This window comes from Vanellus vanellus (assembly GCF_965231255.1).
Source record: "Vanellus vanellus genome assembly, chromosome: 4".
Taxonomy (NCBI): Eukaryota; Metazoa; Chordata; class Aves; order Charadriiformes; family Charadriidae; genus Vanellus; species Vanellus vanellus.
In genome coordinates this window covers 45,091,940-45,111,664 of record NC_138909.1, presented here as the reverse complement: position 1 = coordinate 45,111,664, position 19,725 = coordinate 45,091,940, and the positions used below count along the sequence as shown (strand labels likewise).

Sequence of the window (19,725 nt, the reverse complement as noted above, 5' to 3'; positions counted from 1 at the left end):
CTTCAGCTTGTTTTGTTTTCCTCTTTTTGGAGGAAAAGTCTGTTGGGTGGTGATCATCCATCTAGTTCTGTTTAAAATTTCTCTTCCTTTGGGAATGTTTCCATGTTCTAATAATAATCCTCACCTTTCTCAAATCTCTATTTAGGCCTATAGCATGTGTATACAAGTAGTTTATTTTTTTAAGCAGGGTAACCCACTGTGCATAATGCAAGACCAAACTATTGTTTTTTACAATGGTATTAATACAGAAAAAAGGCAGACTTCTCAAACCTACTTCTTGTGTATCTCCAAAGTGGGGGGCTATTAGTGAACTTGATTGAGTTAGCAATTTTAGTTTTTGCAGTTACAAAACAGGTTTAAGGAGAATGAACTTTGCTCACATTTGGGATGAGGTAAGCACTTTCACACTATGGTTGTGGTAGTATAATGAAACAATTTAAATTGAGCCCTATAACTCAGTCTGGTTTCACTGGGTATCCAAAACCTGTAATTCTGTCTACCCATTTTGTTACCTCCAGCAGTAAGCAATTCTGGTTCCAGAACAGGTATTTTGGGTTCCTGAAAGGTTCACTTTTTCCGTCCTTTGTGAATTTCTTTCTTATGTTTTAAAGAGCTGGATATCTTCTACCCTTGAGGGCAGTTACCTTACTTGTCATGCTCCATTGAACATAGAGGATGTCTAGACTTTTGGGTAAGCTATGTGTGAATTGGGTACCTGCTCTGAACTTTGAGATGTTCCCTGCTGTAGCTCAGCCACATGCTTTTCTACCTTCCCGTTGTCCTCTTTTCAGATTGTTAGAAGTTTTTTGAAGAGGTTGGTAAGGTTGGGGATACAGAGTGGTCAGCTGGTGTAACAATTTTTCCAGACAGCTTTTGATAAAGTTCTCCTAAGAAGGTGACACCTCGGAGGGGGAAGAGCAAAATCAGAGCGGCTTATTTTTATCCTGGAGACAGCTGTCAAGGTCTGAGTGCCTCAAGCAGTTCTGGACCCCAAACTGAACCTCAACAAAAGGGGGAAGTTTGGTCTCCTTCTGTAGGGTCTAATAAGAATAGGTCTGAACTTCATGGTCTTCAGGAATGGTTTGGTGGCTGTCCAAGGAAGGAAATACCCTCTGTCCATTTTCTTTGGGAATTTGAATTATACATAATGATGCTTCAGTAGACCTTCTGCTGTGCATTTCATAAAGTCTACATGAGCTCTCTTTCCCTAGAGAAGTCTCCTGGTAAGAGATATGAACACCTGAGGTCACGGGAAGCACTTCTCAGAGCGTAAAAGTGCTTTGTTGAGTGACCTACTTGCTGTTCTCTGTGTATCTGATCTTGTGCTTTAAAATACTTTCTATATATGTGTAGCTAAAGGCTGTTTGGTTTCATTTGATAATTTAGGTGACAAATTAAGATCTAGAAAGGGTTTGATGAGAAAGCAGCCGTTTACAGAGAGCTCTTTCCCGCTGACAGATGGCTGCATCTTTCAGGCCCGGGGTTCTTGGGGAACAAATAAATTGCTGTTTGTCTTGGAGGAGCTCTCTAGCAAATAATAAAAAAAAAAAAGTAGATAAATGAATGTAATGAGAATGGAGGTTAATCCCATGGAAAGTGCTGGGAAATGTAATAATATTTTTTTTTCTACATCCTTTTTTATAATTCCTGTGTGTTACATCATTGCATCCTACTGGTGGCTGTATTTTGAGGAAGGATGAAGTGATCCCTCTGAGTGGGGGAAGCCAAGCACAGTGATATCAAGTATAATTAGTCTCAGTAACAGTCCTCTCTTACTCATTTATTTTTTTCAATAAAGCAAATTCTTAACACAATTAAAAACTTCCTTCTCTTTTAGAGGTTCTTAAGCATTAATTCTCAAGGGATGCATACTGAGTACTGGATTATGTTGTAGCCATACTTTGCAGTCTGTAATGTCTCAGAAAGAAAGCGTGTGCTTGTGTGAGGCATGTGACAGAGGCAGTTGGAAGCCAGTTGCTCCAGTTTTATGTTTAGTGGGTTCTGGTAGAATAATTATCTGTATCAAACTTATCTACTGATTTTACTTGCTTTCTGAGTGCATAAGGTATTGAAATAAGGCACTGTCCTTGTGTCAATATTGCATGTAACTTCTAAAGGGCAGGTTTTCTTGTGTGCTAATTCATATAATTACTGACTTTCTAATGAAATAATTTTTTTGGCAGCTGCAAATTTGCAAACTTTTCCAATAAGCAGGAAATGTGTCATTTCAGAGGTCAAACCCACGAAGTCCTGTTGCTGAGACCATGAGAAACCCCTCAGTGGGTGTAATGCCTATTTTCAAAATGTGTGAGGTTAAAATGATTGGAATAATACTTTTAATTGCTCTGTAATTAAGGTCCATTGGGAGAAGCAGTAGGGACCAGCAGATATTTTTATAAGTCTAACTTATCCCATCTGACATTAGTCTGGACAGACTGTTAACGCTCTGTGGGAAGCTCTTCATGGAGAAAGTGGTGATCTGACAATAATTCAAAGGAAAAGTGAAATAAGAATTAAACTGAGCTCAAAGGGGCTGTGTGTTATCTGCTTTTGCTCTATCTTATTGTTCAAAGCATAAATCTACAGAGCGCTGAGCATCTTGCATTCCCATATTTGGGTTTAAAATGGAAGCAGGATTAGATGTATGTTATTTATATGAACGATACCTTCTTACTCAGCAGATTGACTGTCTGTGTTTATTCAGTGTCACATCTGCTGGCTCTACTTGAACAAAAAGTTTCTGGCTCCTGTTGTCTGTCACTGTAGATCCAATACAATAGGGCCAGCTGGAGTCAAGTCTGCCGTATGTATCATCCGTAGAGTAGTGAGACAAAATCGGAAACTGTTGAGTTGCTGACGGCAGAGCACAGCTGGATTTCTGTATCCCACATCAAATTTGTGGTACCGGTGGCCAGAAGACTCTTGGTTTGGATCATGTGCCAGTAAGTAATCGTTGGTACGAACCTGAAACCAGTGAATCTCACATGTACACAGTGGATCATCACTGGGCTAATGCAGCCTCAAAAGCCTGATACAAGCCCTTTATGAGCAGAGGGAGATGCAAACTGTTTCAGTGTGCCCTGTCCCATCAGTGGATTTTCTCTTAAAAGCCTTGAATGCAAAACTTGACTTGTTTTCTGTTGATTCTGTAACAGTCATGTTGTAGTGCTACTGGCATAATGACTGTTATTACGGTCTGTATGTGCACATATGGGTTTCTGGAGGCAGCTCTAAGCCATGTGTAGTTGAGATCCAACATAAGACAAGGCACAGATCTTTGAGGCAGAAACAGTGCGCCCTTGAGCAAGGAGGACAAGGTGAAAAATCAGTACAAGAGCTCACGTGCTCCAAGGAGGTGTCTGATGCATGTATATGTGTGTAGTCGTCTGTGGGACCCAATGCGATTGTCCTCTATCCCACCAGGGTGCTGGCGTGATGGCTGTGAGGGACTCGGGTGCCAAGGAAGGATGCCTAGAGGTGACCATCAGCTCAGTATGATGTGGGCTACTGTTCTGCTGGCAAATCTGATTTTATTCTTTCTTTTCCTTTCTTTGGAGGAGCCCCTAATAAGGTGATTCTTCAGCAACTCTTTCTCCAGAGACTGAAATGTTCTGCTGATGTAGTCCTGCAAATGTATTCCAGGGAATGACCTTCTGAGTCAATGCCTGTTAAAATTATAGAATCATAGAATCGTTATGGCTGGAAAAGACCTTTTAAGATCATCAAGTCCAACTGTTACCTAACTCCACCAGGCCCGCTTCTAAACCATGTCCCTGAGCACCATATCTGGATGGCTTTTAAATACATCCAAGGATGGTGATTCAACCACTTCTCTGGGCAGCCTGTTCCAGTCTTTGATAACCTTTTCAGTGTAGAAGTTTTTCCTAATGTCTAACCTAAACCTCTCCTGGCGCAACTTGATGTCATTTCCTCTTGTCTTATTGGTTGTAACTTGTGAGAAGAGACCAACGCCTGCCTCTACAACCTCCTTTCAGGTAGTTGTAGAGAATTGTTGGCCCGAGTCAGGGCAGAACAGGTTATATTAGCTCTTTGCACTAAAACCTATGGGTTAAATCTAAGCAGTTCAACCAAACTGAGTCAGGTACTGGTTTTTGGCCATGCAGCCAGCTGATGTGGCTTGTGCCATGCTGCTGAGCGCTCTCCAAAAGGTGCCTGCTGGCAGCTGTCCTGGCCCATGCTAACTTGCAAACTGTGACCAGGAGTCACTTGGCAGAGGGCTGGATGGTCTGTATCAAAACTGCCAGAGATCGTGCTGATGCAGGCTCATTCCCATGCTCCAACTTGTTTAATAGCACAGCCATAACCGTAAAACCCAGGCTCACGGATCAGTGGTAGCCCAATGCATACCTCTCATGGGCTTAGTGAACTGAGCTGTAGTTCAAAAACTGGGTGTTTTCCAGCTGTGTTCAGCACGAGGCAATGATTGAGCCTTTTTCCAAAAATTTGTTGTTGGGTAGCGTTTCCCAAATGGACGTGGCTTAGGCTGCTGTGGTGGAGCACCAAATGTGGAGTTTGTGCTTCTAAATTGCTGAGCATGGTACATCCCTGGCACTGCTTCTGGGCTTAGGTTTGTAAGAACATCCTCTGGGTGCAGATGGTCTGTCTAGCACCCTATTGTGAGAGCTGAGACCCCATCATCCACCACTAGAAGTGCTCTAGTTTTTATGAGAAAAGGGGTATGATAGAAATCATACATACTAGTAAAAGCTGTGGTTGCATTTTTTTTTTTTTAAGGGATGCTGTAAAAACTCAAGTGACACTTCTTCCTACAGATAACAGTAGAGAAATCAAGCAACAATAAATATTGAATCAGTAGCACAACCTTGTAGACAGACCTCTTTTTTTTTTCCCTGTTAAAATGGAAATGAAGTGTAATCTTAGATGTTATCAGCTATCATAATAATGCTGTATCGTGTGAAAAGCCAGGGAGTGGAGCTGGTTGGCATTTGGAGCTGTTGCACGCTGTAAAGTTATTTCCTATTTTTTTGGAGGCTCTGGTTAAAAAAGCGTGCTTGGCTTTTCTAGAAGGGATAAAAAGCAACCACGTACTTTCACAAATAAAACTTTGAGGCTGTGGGTCATTCGCTAAAACTACCTGAACATCTCCAAGCCGTGTGAAAGATGTCATCTTAAAGTGGTCCTTAAGTTTAACACTTTTGTTTACTTTCTGTATCGTGCTTTTGTCAACCTTGGGAGCCATCAGCAGTGTTGGTCTAGGACTCTCTTCTTTTGAGAAAGTTCCCCTCTCTCCCCACAGAGCTGAAAGAGGAAATTCATGAAGACTGCAATTTTAAAAGCAAAATCGGGCTTTTTTGTTTTCTGTTTGTTACCATACTAAACAAGATGGGATCTGGCCAGGGTTGTTATAGTAACTACTAAGATTTCCTCAAGAGAAGGGGAAAAAAATAGAACACAGACCCATTCATCTATTACTTCCAGTTTTTCATTCAGAGTTACATGCTGTTCTGTGGAGATAATTTGCAAGACACACAGTGTAGGTAATTTCAGTGACAAAAACACATACCAATAATGAGCACAAATGGCTCTCTAGAACGTTGTGCTGGCACTCCTGAGCTATTTTCCAGCTTTGGAGATAAGAAGGGTTGTCTTCCCTGGTTCTGCAGCCACGAGTCATTCAGCTGTCTGGCTTTTCACTTCTGGATTATCGGGCTGTCTACAATATTATACAATTTTCTTTTATTGATATTTGTGGTAGGTAATACTTTTTCCTAATATGATACTTTTAAACAACCATGAGGCTCAATTGGGCAAGATGCTATCAAGAACAACTTCAAGAGGCTCAAGTCCTGTTGTGATCTTGTATTACTACTTTTCTTTACAGGTTGGAAATGCCTAAAACAGCCTAAAAATCCTATTTGTTTCTCATGCTGTCAGTGCCTTGTAGTTTTACAGTGACCAACCCCCAAGACCTCTTAACTGGTCTTTCTTGTAGTTGGTCATTCCAGCTACAGAGCCCCGAGAGTCTTGCAGAAATTTGACTCTGCCCAGAAGAGCATTGCCATGGGTCTGTGCTTTTGGATTTCATCCCATGTGCCCATTTCTCAAAGTCAGCTTTCTCCTGTATGAGATCCTCAGCCCTTCTGGAGGAACAGTACATCACCCAGTGCTACTTCACCAGAAAATATCATCCTAATTCATAAATCTTCCTTTTTGTCCAAAGTCTTAAATGGCTTAAATGATAAGGACTCACTTCTCAGGCTGGGATATTGGATAGGTGTGGAAAAGTATGACCAGACACTGGCCATATCCTCTGAAATATTCTGGACACATTTATGCTCCTAAAGAATGCAAGCTCCTTCCAGAAAAGGACTCATGTATTCACTCTGACTTACATATTATTTTGATTAAGATAACTTTAAAATTTAAGACAGATTTAACTTATATATGTGTATGGGAAGGGGGCTAAGAGTTAAGACAAATTTTTGTTGCTATATACAGCTTGTCTGCTATGTCTACTTGGATGGTGGCTTTTTGGTTCAAGGGGATACAGAGCAAGCAGCTGGAGGAGAAATCCACTGGAGATCACTAAATCCACAGAAACCTCATCAGCCTTGGCTGAAAGCAGTGGGAGGCTGGGAAGGTGCTATGGGGAGCCGTTATTTCTGCTTGCCACCTTCTTGTTTTTCCCTGTGCACCTGCTTGTGGCCACTGTTGGAGAAAGCTTGAGTTGGGTGGATGTTTTTTCTGAACCAGTAACAAAAGCTTTTATGTATTGAGTAATGCTCTGATTTTTGGAGCAAGGCACAGTGTTTCCACAGCCGGCTTTTTAGGTGAAATGGGTGATTGCCTAGCCTTTGATGAAGGAGGGGAGATTCATGAACACACTCAATCATCCTTCATCTCTGATACTCTTTGTAAAATCCATGAAAACTGATAAACATAGCTTTCTGAATTTCACAATGCCCCAGTAAAATGGGAATACAAGAACAAAAGAAAGTGCTCGCACCTAGCACTAAAATGTAGTCCAGTGTTGGCTGTAACTATCTTTCTTTGAGATCTTTCATGCTCTCAGTATAGCCTAGTCCGTTTCACGATGGTGAATGAACGTGCCAGCAGTTGAAGGTGATGCCAGAATCTGCAAGTGGACCTAAGCCCCATCTGGTAGGAGAAATCCATAGCAGCTCTGGGAGGTCCCAATCAAGAGGCTCAGCAAAATGTGAGGAGGATGATTGGCAGCTCTTTCCACAGGGGCTTGTCAGGTGTGGAGCATGGGACAGGCTGAGTCAGAGGGAGCCAATTTCAGGACAACACACCCAGAAATAGGGCAGAAAACAGAAAATTTATCACTTGTTACGTGTGTGTAGTGACACAGGGCTGTGAGCTTTGGCTGGTGGCACTGACCTTGGCTTTAGCACCCAACACAAACAACTCCCATTTCTGAGCCCACATTTTGCCAAGAGTTTATAGGGGTTTTTTTCAAAGTTTGTTCCTATCTGATGCTAAGCCTCATTTGGGGTCTCTGTACAGACTCTGCATTTCTGCTGAGTAGCTGCAATCATGCAAGAATATATAAAATATATGAAATACAAGGGCTGGAAATAATGTGGTGCTGCTGATGTGAGCTCAGTCAGTGTAAAAATGGTTGTGGATCTGATCCTAACCCACTTGCTCTGCAAAGCGAAGGAATTGCCACTATTCCATGTGTCCTGGGTGTTGAATGTTTTAAGGACAATAGTCATTCATTAATTGCCACTTTCAGGTTGGCGTAACTGCTGGCGCTTCCAAGGAAACAACAAAGTACTCTTTGATGTTTGTATGAAAGGGAGAAAAGTAATTTCCCTGCAACCGATCCCATGGATGCGAGCTCGTAATGAGCTCAGGGACGCTCGCCTTATTTACAGGAGGGTTGTGAGAGTGGAGCTTGCAGTGACGACAAAGAACCTTGACACGATTACACTGAAACCACAGGGCTTTAGATGAGCCACCATTGCCCTGCATGTTATTTTAAACAAAATATTCTGTATTTATGAAATGTCCTCCAGCACTAATATCAGAACAGCTGCCAGAACAACAGAGCTAATGAAGAAATGTCAAACTGAAGTCAGTGTTACTCATCTGGATGACAGATAACCTGCAGGAGGCTTTTGAAAACGTTTAGCTGAGTGATTTGTTTGGCTTCAAATATTTGGGAGCCATTACTTGGTGATCTGGTGCTTTCTGCAGGCTCAGATAAGCAGATTTAACACCACCAAAGCTGCTCTTTATATCTTGACTTGTTCCTCTTTACCTTGGACTAATCGAAGAATCTTTCTACCTGACTACTTCTGTTCTGTGTTTCCTTTTTTGTTTTATTTCAAGAAATATATATATATTAAATAGAGTATATATATATACACACACTTTATATAATATAGTACGTATATATACACACATATGTATTTCTTGAAATTATTATATTTAGTTCTTGAAAATATTTTATGTATATATAAACTTTCACTGCATCAGCTGCAAAACACTTTTTTATATGTCTATATATATGACTAACTGTTCTGGAAGTAAATTGATGATTCTGACAGGCTGGTAGTGTGGCTTAATGCTCTTGTGATCTCTTGAACACATGAAACGCATTTATTCTTCTATTTTATCACAACGTGAGGAAGATCTTTATTTACACATGCATGTATTTGAATTGCTAGTGATAGTCGGATTCTAACTTTAACTGTACTGATGACTGTCTTTGGTATTTTTAGAGAGAACATAACCGGTTGCGAAACCCCTGTTTGAATGAGTGCATAACAGGCACCGTAAAAAAGCAGCACAGGTCAGCGGTTCAGCGTAGTGGCACTCTGAGATCCATCTGAAGTATATGAAAATGTCACGGTATTTCAGATAAATTAACTCAACTTGAACTTCAGTGCTCAATTACAAAGTGCTGCTGTTAACATTGACTTGCATGCCGTTAAATGCTAGGTCCAGTGGAGCTTCTCTTCTTTATCTGGCTGTGTTGAGATCAGGCTAAAACTTACTGCGTTGTAACTTTTTAGTGGGCACTGAGTTCTTAGTGGTGATGCTTAATAAATGCAGGCTTTGACCTTGCTCTTCTCTTCAGCTGTACCACCCCAGTACCTGTACTGGGAGAGGGTGTGGGAGCACAGTCATGTCTTCAATCTAAGCGTTTCCCTGTAGACATCACTGGGAGAATCTAATCTGAGAGTTGGCATAGAGTGATACCAATGTTTTAGATGGGTATTCTACATTACACCTGAATGTATCCATTTTGTCTTAAGCTATTTTCTACCTTGAAGCAACAACTCATTCATCTCCCAAGATTTATCAGATCTCTGGTACCACACTGAAGACACTCAAGTTTTTATGATGTTTTCTACAGATGCATTGCAAGGAGGAGTGTTTTTGTATTTTCTCTTTTGTTTTTTCCTTTATATCTCTTCTGTAGTTAGATACAAAACATGGCTGTGCCAACCAGCAGAACAAGTGCCCATGCATACTTTTTCCTTGTATGGGTAAAAGCACCCATTGTAAGGTTTGCATGAAAGAAGATATAATTCTATAACTTAAATTCATTGCCTTCAATAAAACAATTCAGTGCGGGACAGGCATTGCAGACTGTGCTGCTGTTTTATTTGCAGAGTCGTCTGAAGGAAGCTGTGCAGTTGTTGGAGGATTATAAGCATGGGACTTTGCCCCCGGGAGTCACCAACAAAGAGGTAAGAGGAAAAAAACTTCATTAAATATCTGCAGTCTAAAGTGGGAAGGATGAGGTGGCATTTTAGGCTGTGTCTACAGTCAAATGCACTACTGTAGGACTTTTTTGGTATTTCTATTGGTAACATCCTGTACCGGCGCTGTTCAGTTGATTGCTGACTTGTGCAATGTTGCTTCTGGTCCCTTGCAGGTTAACTGCCAGTGTGTTATAGTGAATTTAAGTTGGTCTGAAGTTTCCATATTATAAATGTTGCTGAGCAGAAGTGATAGCAAGAGGCTTGCAATACAAACATACAACTTTTTTTTATTTAGAATAAGTAGAAAGTTTGCAGTTTCTGACTTGCAGAGTTATCAGTCAACACTATTGCTTCCCTTTCCATTGTAAAGTGTGCTTGTACAATTAAAATAAAAGTAATTTTGTTTTTTTAGCTGAAGGAAACTTTGCTGTCAGTCCTGTGGGTTCTTGTACCAGCAGCTGTGATGCACCCTACTGTGTTCCTGTGGGTTATGATATTTGCGATTTCTTCACTGAAATAAGTGTTTGGGCTACATATGATGCCCTGGATGTCCTCATGTTGTAGATGATACCATCAGTAGTGGTACTTTTTGCTGGGTGATGTGCCTACTGTAGGGATGGAAGCTGGAGGAAGTTGTGGAAACCCCACTGATGTGAAGGCCTTAGCAGGGTTTAGGCAGTTACTGAGAAAAGGGTCATTTTTGGTAGAACTTGATTCTGCTTTGGGATGGGCAGGTGATAACTTCATGCATCAGTACAGGCTGGGGGCTGAACTCCTGGAGAGCAGCTCTGTGGGAAGGGACCTGGGAGTCCTGGTGGACAACAGGATGACCATGAGCCAGCAATGTGCCCTGGTGGCCAAGAAGGCAAATGGCATCCTGGAGTGCATCAAAAAGAGTGTGGCCAGCAGGTCAAGGGAGGTCATCCTCCCCCTCTACTCTGCCCTGGTGAGGCGGCATCTGGAGGACTGTGTCCAGTTCTGGGCTCCCCAGTTCAAGAAACACAGGGATCTGCTGGAGAGGGTCCAGCAAAGGGCTACAAAGATGATTAGGGGATTAGAACATCTCTCCTATGAGGAAAGAGTGAGGGACTTGGGTCTTTTTAGTCTAGAGAAAAGAAGATTGAGGGGGGATCTTATTAATGCTTACAAACACTTAAAGGGAGAGTGCCAGGGGGATGGGAACAGTCTTTTTTCAGTGGTGCTCAGTGATAGGACAAGAGGTAATGGGCACAAACTTGAACATAGGAAGTTCCATCTTAACGTGAGGAGGAACTTCTTTCCTTTGAGGGTGGCAGAGCACTGGAACAGGCTGCCCAGAGAGGTTGTGGAGTCTGCCACTCTGGAGACATTCAAAACCCACCTGGACGCCATCCTGTGCAACTTGCTGTAGGTGACCCTGCTCAGGTGGGGGGGTTGGACTAGATGATCTCCAGAGGTCCCTTCCAACCCTGACCATTCTGTGATCTCTCAGAGACCCTGTCAGTCCTGTTTTCTGGACTTTTGTCTGATGTCATCTATATAAACGTATAAAACTTGTGAAAGCAGAGATGACTATTACAGAGGGGCTAGACTGCTTTTTGAGCCTTCTACTGATTTGGAGGTAATATGAAACAAAAATCACCATTTGTTTCCTGTGAGTATTATCTCAAACTCTTTTCCTTATCTGTCCATGTGCAAACACTTGACTGTAACACTGACACAGGTTTTTTTTTTGCGGTGTGTGTTTATGAATCTAGAACAAAAGACTTCAGTCCTATGTCATTTAATGTAATATAAAGAACAGCATGAATTGATTGGCAGTCCTGCTTCAGGAGCTCTAAAAAGTGGCTGTGCCAAAGGACCACTGCACCTCCCAAGTAAACAGTGATGGAAATGGTAGTGTGCTCTTCTCCCACGCCCTGTAGGTCAAATAACTTCTTTTATATTTTTTCCTGTTCACGTGTGATAATTTCTTCTCATGAAAGGCAAGTATAGTTGGTAAATGAAGAAAATTAAAATTTACATTCACTTTAGAAAGTGGCTACTTGTGTGGTAGGTGCTGTGTTGGGAAAGAGGCATGGCTTCAACAAAAAATAAATGGGAAATATCCCCTCCCTGCATGATGTGCAGTATGAGGCATTGCTTTCCTGGTCTTTTGATGTCACTGCATTCTTTCAACCATAATCTGATGGTAAAAAAAAAGAAACCAGGGTTGAGGGAAGGAGAAAAGCAGAGAATGATCCAGCAGCAGATGACTCAGTTCCCATCTGCCTTCAGGCAGATGAAATACAAGTCATTTGCTGTGGCAAACCACACAGACTTTTGACCTACATTTTGCATTTGCGTAGTGACAAACCCAGGATATACTCAGAGTTCATTCAGAATTGCATTGAGAGAGAGAGAGAGCAAACAAAAGTATCGCATTTCTTGTTTCCCTCAGTTATGACAATGTATGCATAGGTGACCCATGTTATGGAAGTTGGAGGGTTTTAAGTGTAAAATAAAGGTATGGGGTAGAGAAGGACAGAGAAAATGTTGCCAAAAATGCCTTTCATAGAGAAATGTTAACATGTCGGTGTAAAAATTGATTTTTTTTTTTTTTTTTTTCTTGTAGTAAAATCTTGACACGGTTCACTTTGATCACAGTGTCAATTATGTTAGAGGGGCTTATGTAGTTTTACTGACTGGAGGATAAAGCAGCTCTCCCAGGAGGAGCCTGGGGTGGAATTGTAGCATGGGCTTGTTATTGTATTTAACTGTGCTTTGATGCATTAATTAAACCAAACCACAGGGAGAGGTGAGCAAGCTCTGGGTAGATCCCAGCAAGGCTGTGAGACTTGAATCTTCACCCAGTATACCACAACCACTCTAAAAATGGTAAAGATGGAAGGGACATGAAAGCAGGTAACAATCAGTGTGCCCAGGCTGCAGTGGGAAGGAGCGACCAGAATTGTGAAGCAGCTGAAGCTGCCTTGTTAAGCTGGAGAATGAATCCATGAAGCCAGCAGGTATCAGTCCTCCTTTACTCCTGGAGCTGGCTGGTTGTAATGAAACAGGAGGTAAATTGGGCAATAAAAGCATCAAATGCTGTTTGGCACTCTTGTTGTCCATCTGGGTGAAGGTGAATGGAAACTTCTGACTGGGTTTTTTTTGAGAGCTTCCCAGCGTGGCATGATGGCCTGGCCAGCTCATGGGCCATGATGGTGACATTCCTCAAGGAATGCCTGAAAACCTTGAGTCCCTTTTGTCTGAATGCTCTTCTTCTCAGGAATTTTGCCAATGATACCAAGCTGTTTGGCGAGGTAGACACGCTGGAGGGGAGGGATGCCATCCAGAGGGACCTGGACAGGCTGGAGAGGTGGGCCCAAGCCAACCTCATGAAGTTCAACAAGGCCAAGTGCAAGGTCCTACATCTGGGTTGGAGCAATCCCAAGCACAAATACAGGCTCTGCGGGGAATGGCTGGAGAGTAGCCCTGAGGAGAAGGACCTGGGTGTGCTGATTGATGAGAAGCTCAACATGAGCCAGCAACGTGTGATTGCAGCCCAGAAGGCCAACCATCAGAAGCAGTGTGGCCAGCAGGTCAAAGGAGGTGATTCTGCCCCTCTACTCCACTCTAGTGAGACCTCACGTGGAGTACTGCATCCAGCTCTGGAGTCCCCAACATAAGAAGGAGATGGACCTGCTGGAGTGCATTCAGAGGAGGGCCACGAGGATGATCTGAGGGCTAGAGCACCTCTCCTGTGAGAAGAGGCTGAGCGAGTTGGGGCTGTTCAGCCTGGAGAAGATCTCCAGGGAGATCTTATTGCGGCCTTCCAGTACCTAAAGAGGGCCTACAGGAGAGCTGAGGAAGGACTTTTTACTCGGGCATGTAGTGATAGGATGAGGGGGAATGGATTTAAACTGGAAGAGGGCAGGTTTAGATTAAACATTACAAAGAAATTTTTCACTTTGAGGGTGGTAAGGCACTGGCACAGGTTGCCCACAGAGGTTGTTGAGGCCCCATCGCTGGAGGTGTTCAAGGCCAGGCTGGATGTGGTCTTGGGTAACCTGGTCTAGTGGGAGGTGTCCTTGCCTATGGCAGGGGGGTTGGAACTCGATGATCTTCAAGGTCCTTTCCAACCTAAACCATTTTATGATTCTATGATTCTCCCAAGTGTGCTTTTCAGTGGACTTGAATAAACTACTTGCCTGCATATGGTTGCAGTGAAGCAGGTGAAAATCTTCACAATGTGGTTGTTGATTCTCTCTTGTGAGAGCATTATTATTACCAAATGGGTGAACATCTTCATCTTTTCAAGCAGAGCCACCAATTTAGAAACAAATTTCTCCTGTAGGAGAGGATTACTTTGCAGTTTTAAGCTGTGGAATTGAGAACTGCAGTTAATCATTGCTCATGTGGATATTCTGATGTGCTTTTCTCTTTGCACCAAAGGCGATCTTTGTAGTTTTTTATTGGCATTAGTTGTTTCCGTCCCGTGGGACGACATTTTGTCATGCAGTTCACGTGGTATCATTCTGCCTTTGTGTTTACTGCTGTGCTGCAGTCACAAAATAACACTGAACTTTCAGCTTTGCCAGTGATGGCCATTTCTACTAAAGAACTGAAAGGCCAGATGATCTGTATGAAAGTGGGGTTTCATTGAATGCTAGGGTTGTGGTGACATCATGTGTTGGGTACTTCTTATATTTATTAGCCAAATACTCTCCTTTCCTTCGCTGAGACTGAGAGAAACATGATAGCATTAAATCTGAGGGAAACAGGGCTGTGGTTGTTGTCTCTGCATGGAGGATGTAGGGCTGGGTGCAGCTCTCAGTGTATGCCATGAAACTTGCACTCTGAGCATTGATTATTTTCTAACCCTGAGGGCAGAAAGGTAGAGGGGAGCGTGCAGGGAGATCTGGGTAGCTGGCAAGCTTGCCAGTACTGAATTAAATACGAGTGTGCCAGATATATACAGCTGTAAGTGTCTCGTTAATTACTGGTGCGTTTGCAGAACATACGATGTGCTGGTTGATTGCTTTGGGGGAGGGGAAGCATCTCACTTGCATAGATATCACCCCAAATTTTCTACTGATGAACCAAAAATGCCTGGAGAATACATCTTTGTTTTCCTCAAGCTAAGTTTTATCATTTTTATGGCTTTTCTGTGCACCGCTACCTGCAAGGTGGACTCTGGCAACAAGGCATTAACAATTTGCAGTTGTTCTGGTGCTAATTTGGGAAGGGGATTCGATGTAGCTCTGGAGAGGTGCCCACTTTGTGGCTTGCATGCATGAGTTGATGTTGGAATAAAATACTGAGCTGTCTGATGTTTTACGTAGCTGATAACTGAGTGTCACACACACCTCTGATGCACTGATGAAGTTGCCACATGCTGGCAGAAGACCAGCAGATGAGAGGCAATTTGATTATTTTTACTGATTTTTTTTTTTTTTTTTTTTTTTTTTTTTTACCCCTCTGACTGTGAACAGAGTTAATCTCCTTGTGTTCACTGTAGGGAAGAAGTGTATACTGGAATAGTGACTTGGCTTGTCTGATATGGTAATGCAATTGTGTCTGAGAGGCTAATTTGCTATTATTACTCATTAAAAAGGCTGGGTAGATCTTCATGTAATGCTCAAAAGAGAAGGACTCAACTTTATCTTCTTTGTTTAAGAGCTGATTCAGGTTTGGTTTCTAGAACCCCTTAGAGAGGCAGTTGGTACCCTTAAAACAGGCTCATCAGGCATGGATTAGGTATGGCACATGTGTAGAAAAGATGCCTGAATGGTCTTCTAGGCTCCATAATCAGAATTAAAATCATGATCACCTTAGAAGACTTCAAAAATAACAGTTTGGGCAGAGTTTTAATGCACTAGCTTTCTAAGAACCCAACACCCCCCCCAAATATCAGCTTTGAGATCAAGAAGACAAGTTGTTTTGACAGAGCTGTTTCACTAATCTCCTGACTGATCCACTTTTGTGGTATGGCGCGTTTGACAGTGTTCAAATTCTTTTTTTTTTTTCCCTCATTCAGAAATTCGTGGTTCTCATGAAGGATGGCAGGCAGTAGCTGAAAGCATAACAACAGCTCAGCACAATCCATATCGCTTGCTGAAATGGTTTCACCACATGAAAAATGGAAAATATAAAAGCCTAAAGCTATGTAACATCAAGTATCTCCTCCACACTTATCTTCTTGACAGGGTTCTTGTAGAACGAGTCTCTCTTCTGCATTTTCAGAGCAGATTTTTCAAAATGAGTCCAATTGTGGACTATCTAAAGAAAAAAACCTTTGAAGTGCCATAATCATCTAGAAAAAAAAATTCTGAAGAGCCATAGTCATACTTTGCTTCAGTTCCCCATGACCATCTCTAAGCCAGTTTCCAGAATAAATGCTGCTTTGCTCCAGTTAATCTCTTTGAGATGATTCATGGACAGCAACACTGCCAACACCTACACCTCTCCCACTTTCAGTTTTCTCACACTCATCCAGTAGTTCTTGTACTTGCTCTTGAACTGGAATGGTTTCACCACTTGGGAAAATGACCATTAACTCAAGGTGGTAAAAACCTATTTCTTGGATGTCATTAGCAAAAATGAAGAATTGATCTCTTAACTGTCAATAGCTACTAGACTGCTGATAGCTTTTTATTGAGGGAAACGGTAGGATTTTTTCCTACATTAGAAAAATGTTTAAAATACATGATTTTTATCATAGGTGTATCAATTATGTACCCAGCAAAACAGGATGAATAGCTGCTTGGTAAGTATTTATTCAGTGCTACATATTGGAGCAAGAAAACACACTCTGGTTTCCACTTCTTCAGCTTAGCTTATTTACCCAACTTTTTCTTTGAATATTTAAGAGATGGACTTTTTTTTTTTTTTATTAGATATGAAGTTGAGAGTTTCACATTCCACTTATTAAAATCCCACCAACCAAAAACGTTCTGCGTAGTGGAAGTACCCCACACTGTAATTAAGCCCCCTCTATGACAGGCTCTTGTGATTTCATAATTTTTCTGTAAACAAAAAGGTTTTGTTAGCAATACAACTATTGGGGGTATATTTCTGTTCTCTTGGTCGTTTGGGTTAGATGTTTTAACCGGATCGGAGAACGTGCTTGGATAACAAACTCCCTAAAGGCTTTGGAGAGATTTGGTCCCCTGGTGGGGAATTTTGGGTGGTTGCCTGTCTGCGTTGGGTGATTTAACTCCACAGATCCGGAAATGTTTGGTGGAAGAAACAGCTGTTTCTTATAATGGTTTAGAAATGCAAATTTTTGCTGTGAAAACTTTAGGAGAACTGGTGAGTTTAATAAACTTCCTATTGCTTGGTTCTGTTTGGTGACTGCATCCACCCATGTCCTTCATTTGGCTCCATCTGCAGAAGGTAAGTGCATTTGAAATGACAGCATGTCATCTGATGGCGTATATCCCCTTTCATCTCCTGGTCCTGGAGGAAGTGAAGAATAGTAGGCTCCTTAGAAGGGGCAAGGAGGGGAGGAAGGAAATGTATAGGATTCATGTTGATGGGAGAAACTGGTTCCATTGTCATTTATGTCCTGTCTTTTCTGGCTCCATAGGTACTGTTGTCTTATTGCTCTTCTATGAGAGTTTCTTCATCTTGTATGTTCTTTGCACTCTGTGCTTCTCATTTAAGTGATCTTTCACTATATTTAAGCAACCTTTTTAGCTTGCATTCCTTATAGACCGCTCCATGGCGAGAGAGAAATGTGTTAAAAGGCCCACTGCTGCAAGCCGTTTTTAATGACGGTTTCCGCCGGCAGTTCCCAGGGTTGGCAGAATCCGGCCCTTCGCACGAAGCTCCGGTGGCTGGTGCGATCTGCGAGTGGGTAGGTGAAAATGACACACACAAGTGCACTAGGAGCCAATTTGCAGCAGAAGGTATAGACTGTAACATATCCAATTCTAAACAGGGCAGGCAATTCCTCAAACTGCCTCCTGGAGGGAACCTCCGCTGGAGTAAAAAGGTTTCATTTGAGGGAATACTTTCTGCTATAAAAACAAGGGCTGTAAAATATCTGCCTGATAAACAAGGACGAAGGGCCAGCTTGCTTAAAAGCGGACCTTTTCTCTAGCTTGGGAGCGTCGGTGCTGAGGTTTAGCCTCAAATCAAAAGGCTGTACTAACTGCAGGGCATAATGATGTGGCTTTTGTCCTTTATCCTCAGGCTTCTTTCACTAATTTGTAGGATTGCATCTGTGTCCTCTGTGTGTGAGTCCCTTTCCCAACCTGTCCAACAGACCAGCACAGATTGGAGGAACAGATTGATGCTGGCATGTCAGCAGTGGTAAAAGTTAAGAGGAGCAGCACTCGTCGGCTATCAGATACGGAGAGATTTAAATCACTCCCATTTAAGACACAGCTGCTTTTTACTGTGTATTTTTTGTGCTCAGTGCTGCAGAAATGTGCACGGCCGAAAGCTTTTAAAGGTTGATGAACATTGGAGGTGGACAGCAATGTTCAGGCACCGAAGATCTGCCTTGGAAGGACTGCAGTAAGGTATCAGTGCTAGGGAGATTTCATTATGAACTTCAGGCTGCTCTTGTCTTTCAGCTCTTCCCCCAAAATGCTTTATACTTTTATTTTCTTTGCTAAAATCCCCTGCAGTATTTCCATGCTTGAACTACACTTTCCATTGTGTGCTGAATCATTTTTGCCTTTGAAATTGGAGTAGAAAGAGCTGCTGAGCTATCGGCCTAATGTCACTTGCTCATCAGCCTAATATCGCTCCAAATATTGAACACCAGCTGCCTAGGCTGCTACTGTTCAATGTTTGGAGCGATATTAGGCTGATGAGCAAGTTGGGCTCAGAACCTTGATTTGCCCCATTTGTAGATTCATACCACTCTGTTCTAAAAGCTTAGTATCTAAACAAGAAGTAGAATACAGTCTAAGAAATACGGTGATAAAGGTTCATTGTCCTCCTCTACCTCCCCGCTGCCCCTTCTGTCCAGATCTCAGGCTGGCACCCTGGGCTTCTCCCTATGGTCCTGCCAGCAGAGAGAGGTAAAGAGCCACAGAATAGCAGAAATGTCTGAGGGTGCTTCGTGTGCATTGAACAAGGACTCTCGAGTGAGTGATGCTTTTTCTGTGCAAGGTTTTTATTTTTTAATGCCAGCACGGGGCCAATAAGATGTTTGAAAACTTGTATAATTAACTAAATGCAACCTTTGTATATATGCAGCCGTTAGTCTTATGGAGCTGACTCTGTCCTTAAACGTGCACCCACAATAAAGATGGTACCTATTAAATTTATCATTCCCTGAACTTCATATATGAACTGATACAAATTTGTTCTGTGCCCAGAATATTGCAAGGGAAAGTGCGATGCCATGGCAGCGTGAGCTGATCTAAGTCAGCACTGCCATGTCTCTGCCTCCTTTCCTCCCGGCCATGTGTTCCCACCTCCTTGCTCGCTTGCACTGGCACAGCTGGTTCAGAGAGCTGATCTTAATAAAAACTAAAGCTCCCTCCTCCCACTCCCAAAATACTTCACTTTTTGACTTGAGAAGCTCCTTATATTTTCTGTCTGTTCTATGTTGCCTGTACAGCATGGAGTGCACACCTAAGATGGGGAGGGATATTGGGACTGTGGTGACATACAAAATGTACACCAGCTTTTGCTGCTGAAGGTGAGATAAGTTTGTGATGGAGGTAGGAAATTAATCCAGGTTTTGTAAGATCAAAACTAAACATTTTGAGCTGTGGATCATTTGCTGGCTAAAATTCTTGTAGCTCTGAGACACAAGGTGTTTAGCTTTCTGATCCATCCAGATCTTCCTCTTTGTCTGCTTTGTCGTAGGCTAATTCAGGTTCGAGAGGACCTCAGGAGGTCATCTAGTCCAACACAGGTCCCTAGATTTACTGCTCGAAATCTGTCTGTTCATTTGACTGTATGTTTACTTACACATGCATGTTAAGATGAGTGAATATCTGTTAGAAATCAAGATAGCAGCGAGACAGTTCTGTTACCCAATTTTGTACCCTTAGAAACTCCACCCTGAAAGCTTCAC

At 42.3% G+C, this 19,725-nt stretch overlaps 1 protein-coding gene across 1 annotated transcript in view; it reads left to right on the top strand.

Moving 5' to 3' along the window:
* Positions 1 to 19,725, top strand: part of SFXN5 (sideroflexin 5) — a 102,796-nt gene that overhangs the window by 13,915 nt on the left and 69,156 nt on the right. The window contains exon 3 of the mRNA XM_082482362.1: positions 9,630 to 9,707. Coding sequence (XP_082338488.1) covers positions 9,630 to 9,707 — 78 coding nt within the window. The remainder of the gene's footprint in view (positions 1 to 9,629; positions 9,708 to 19,725) is intronic.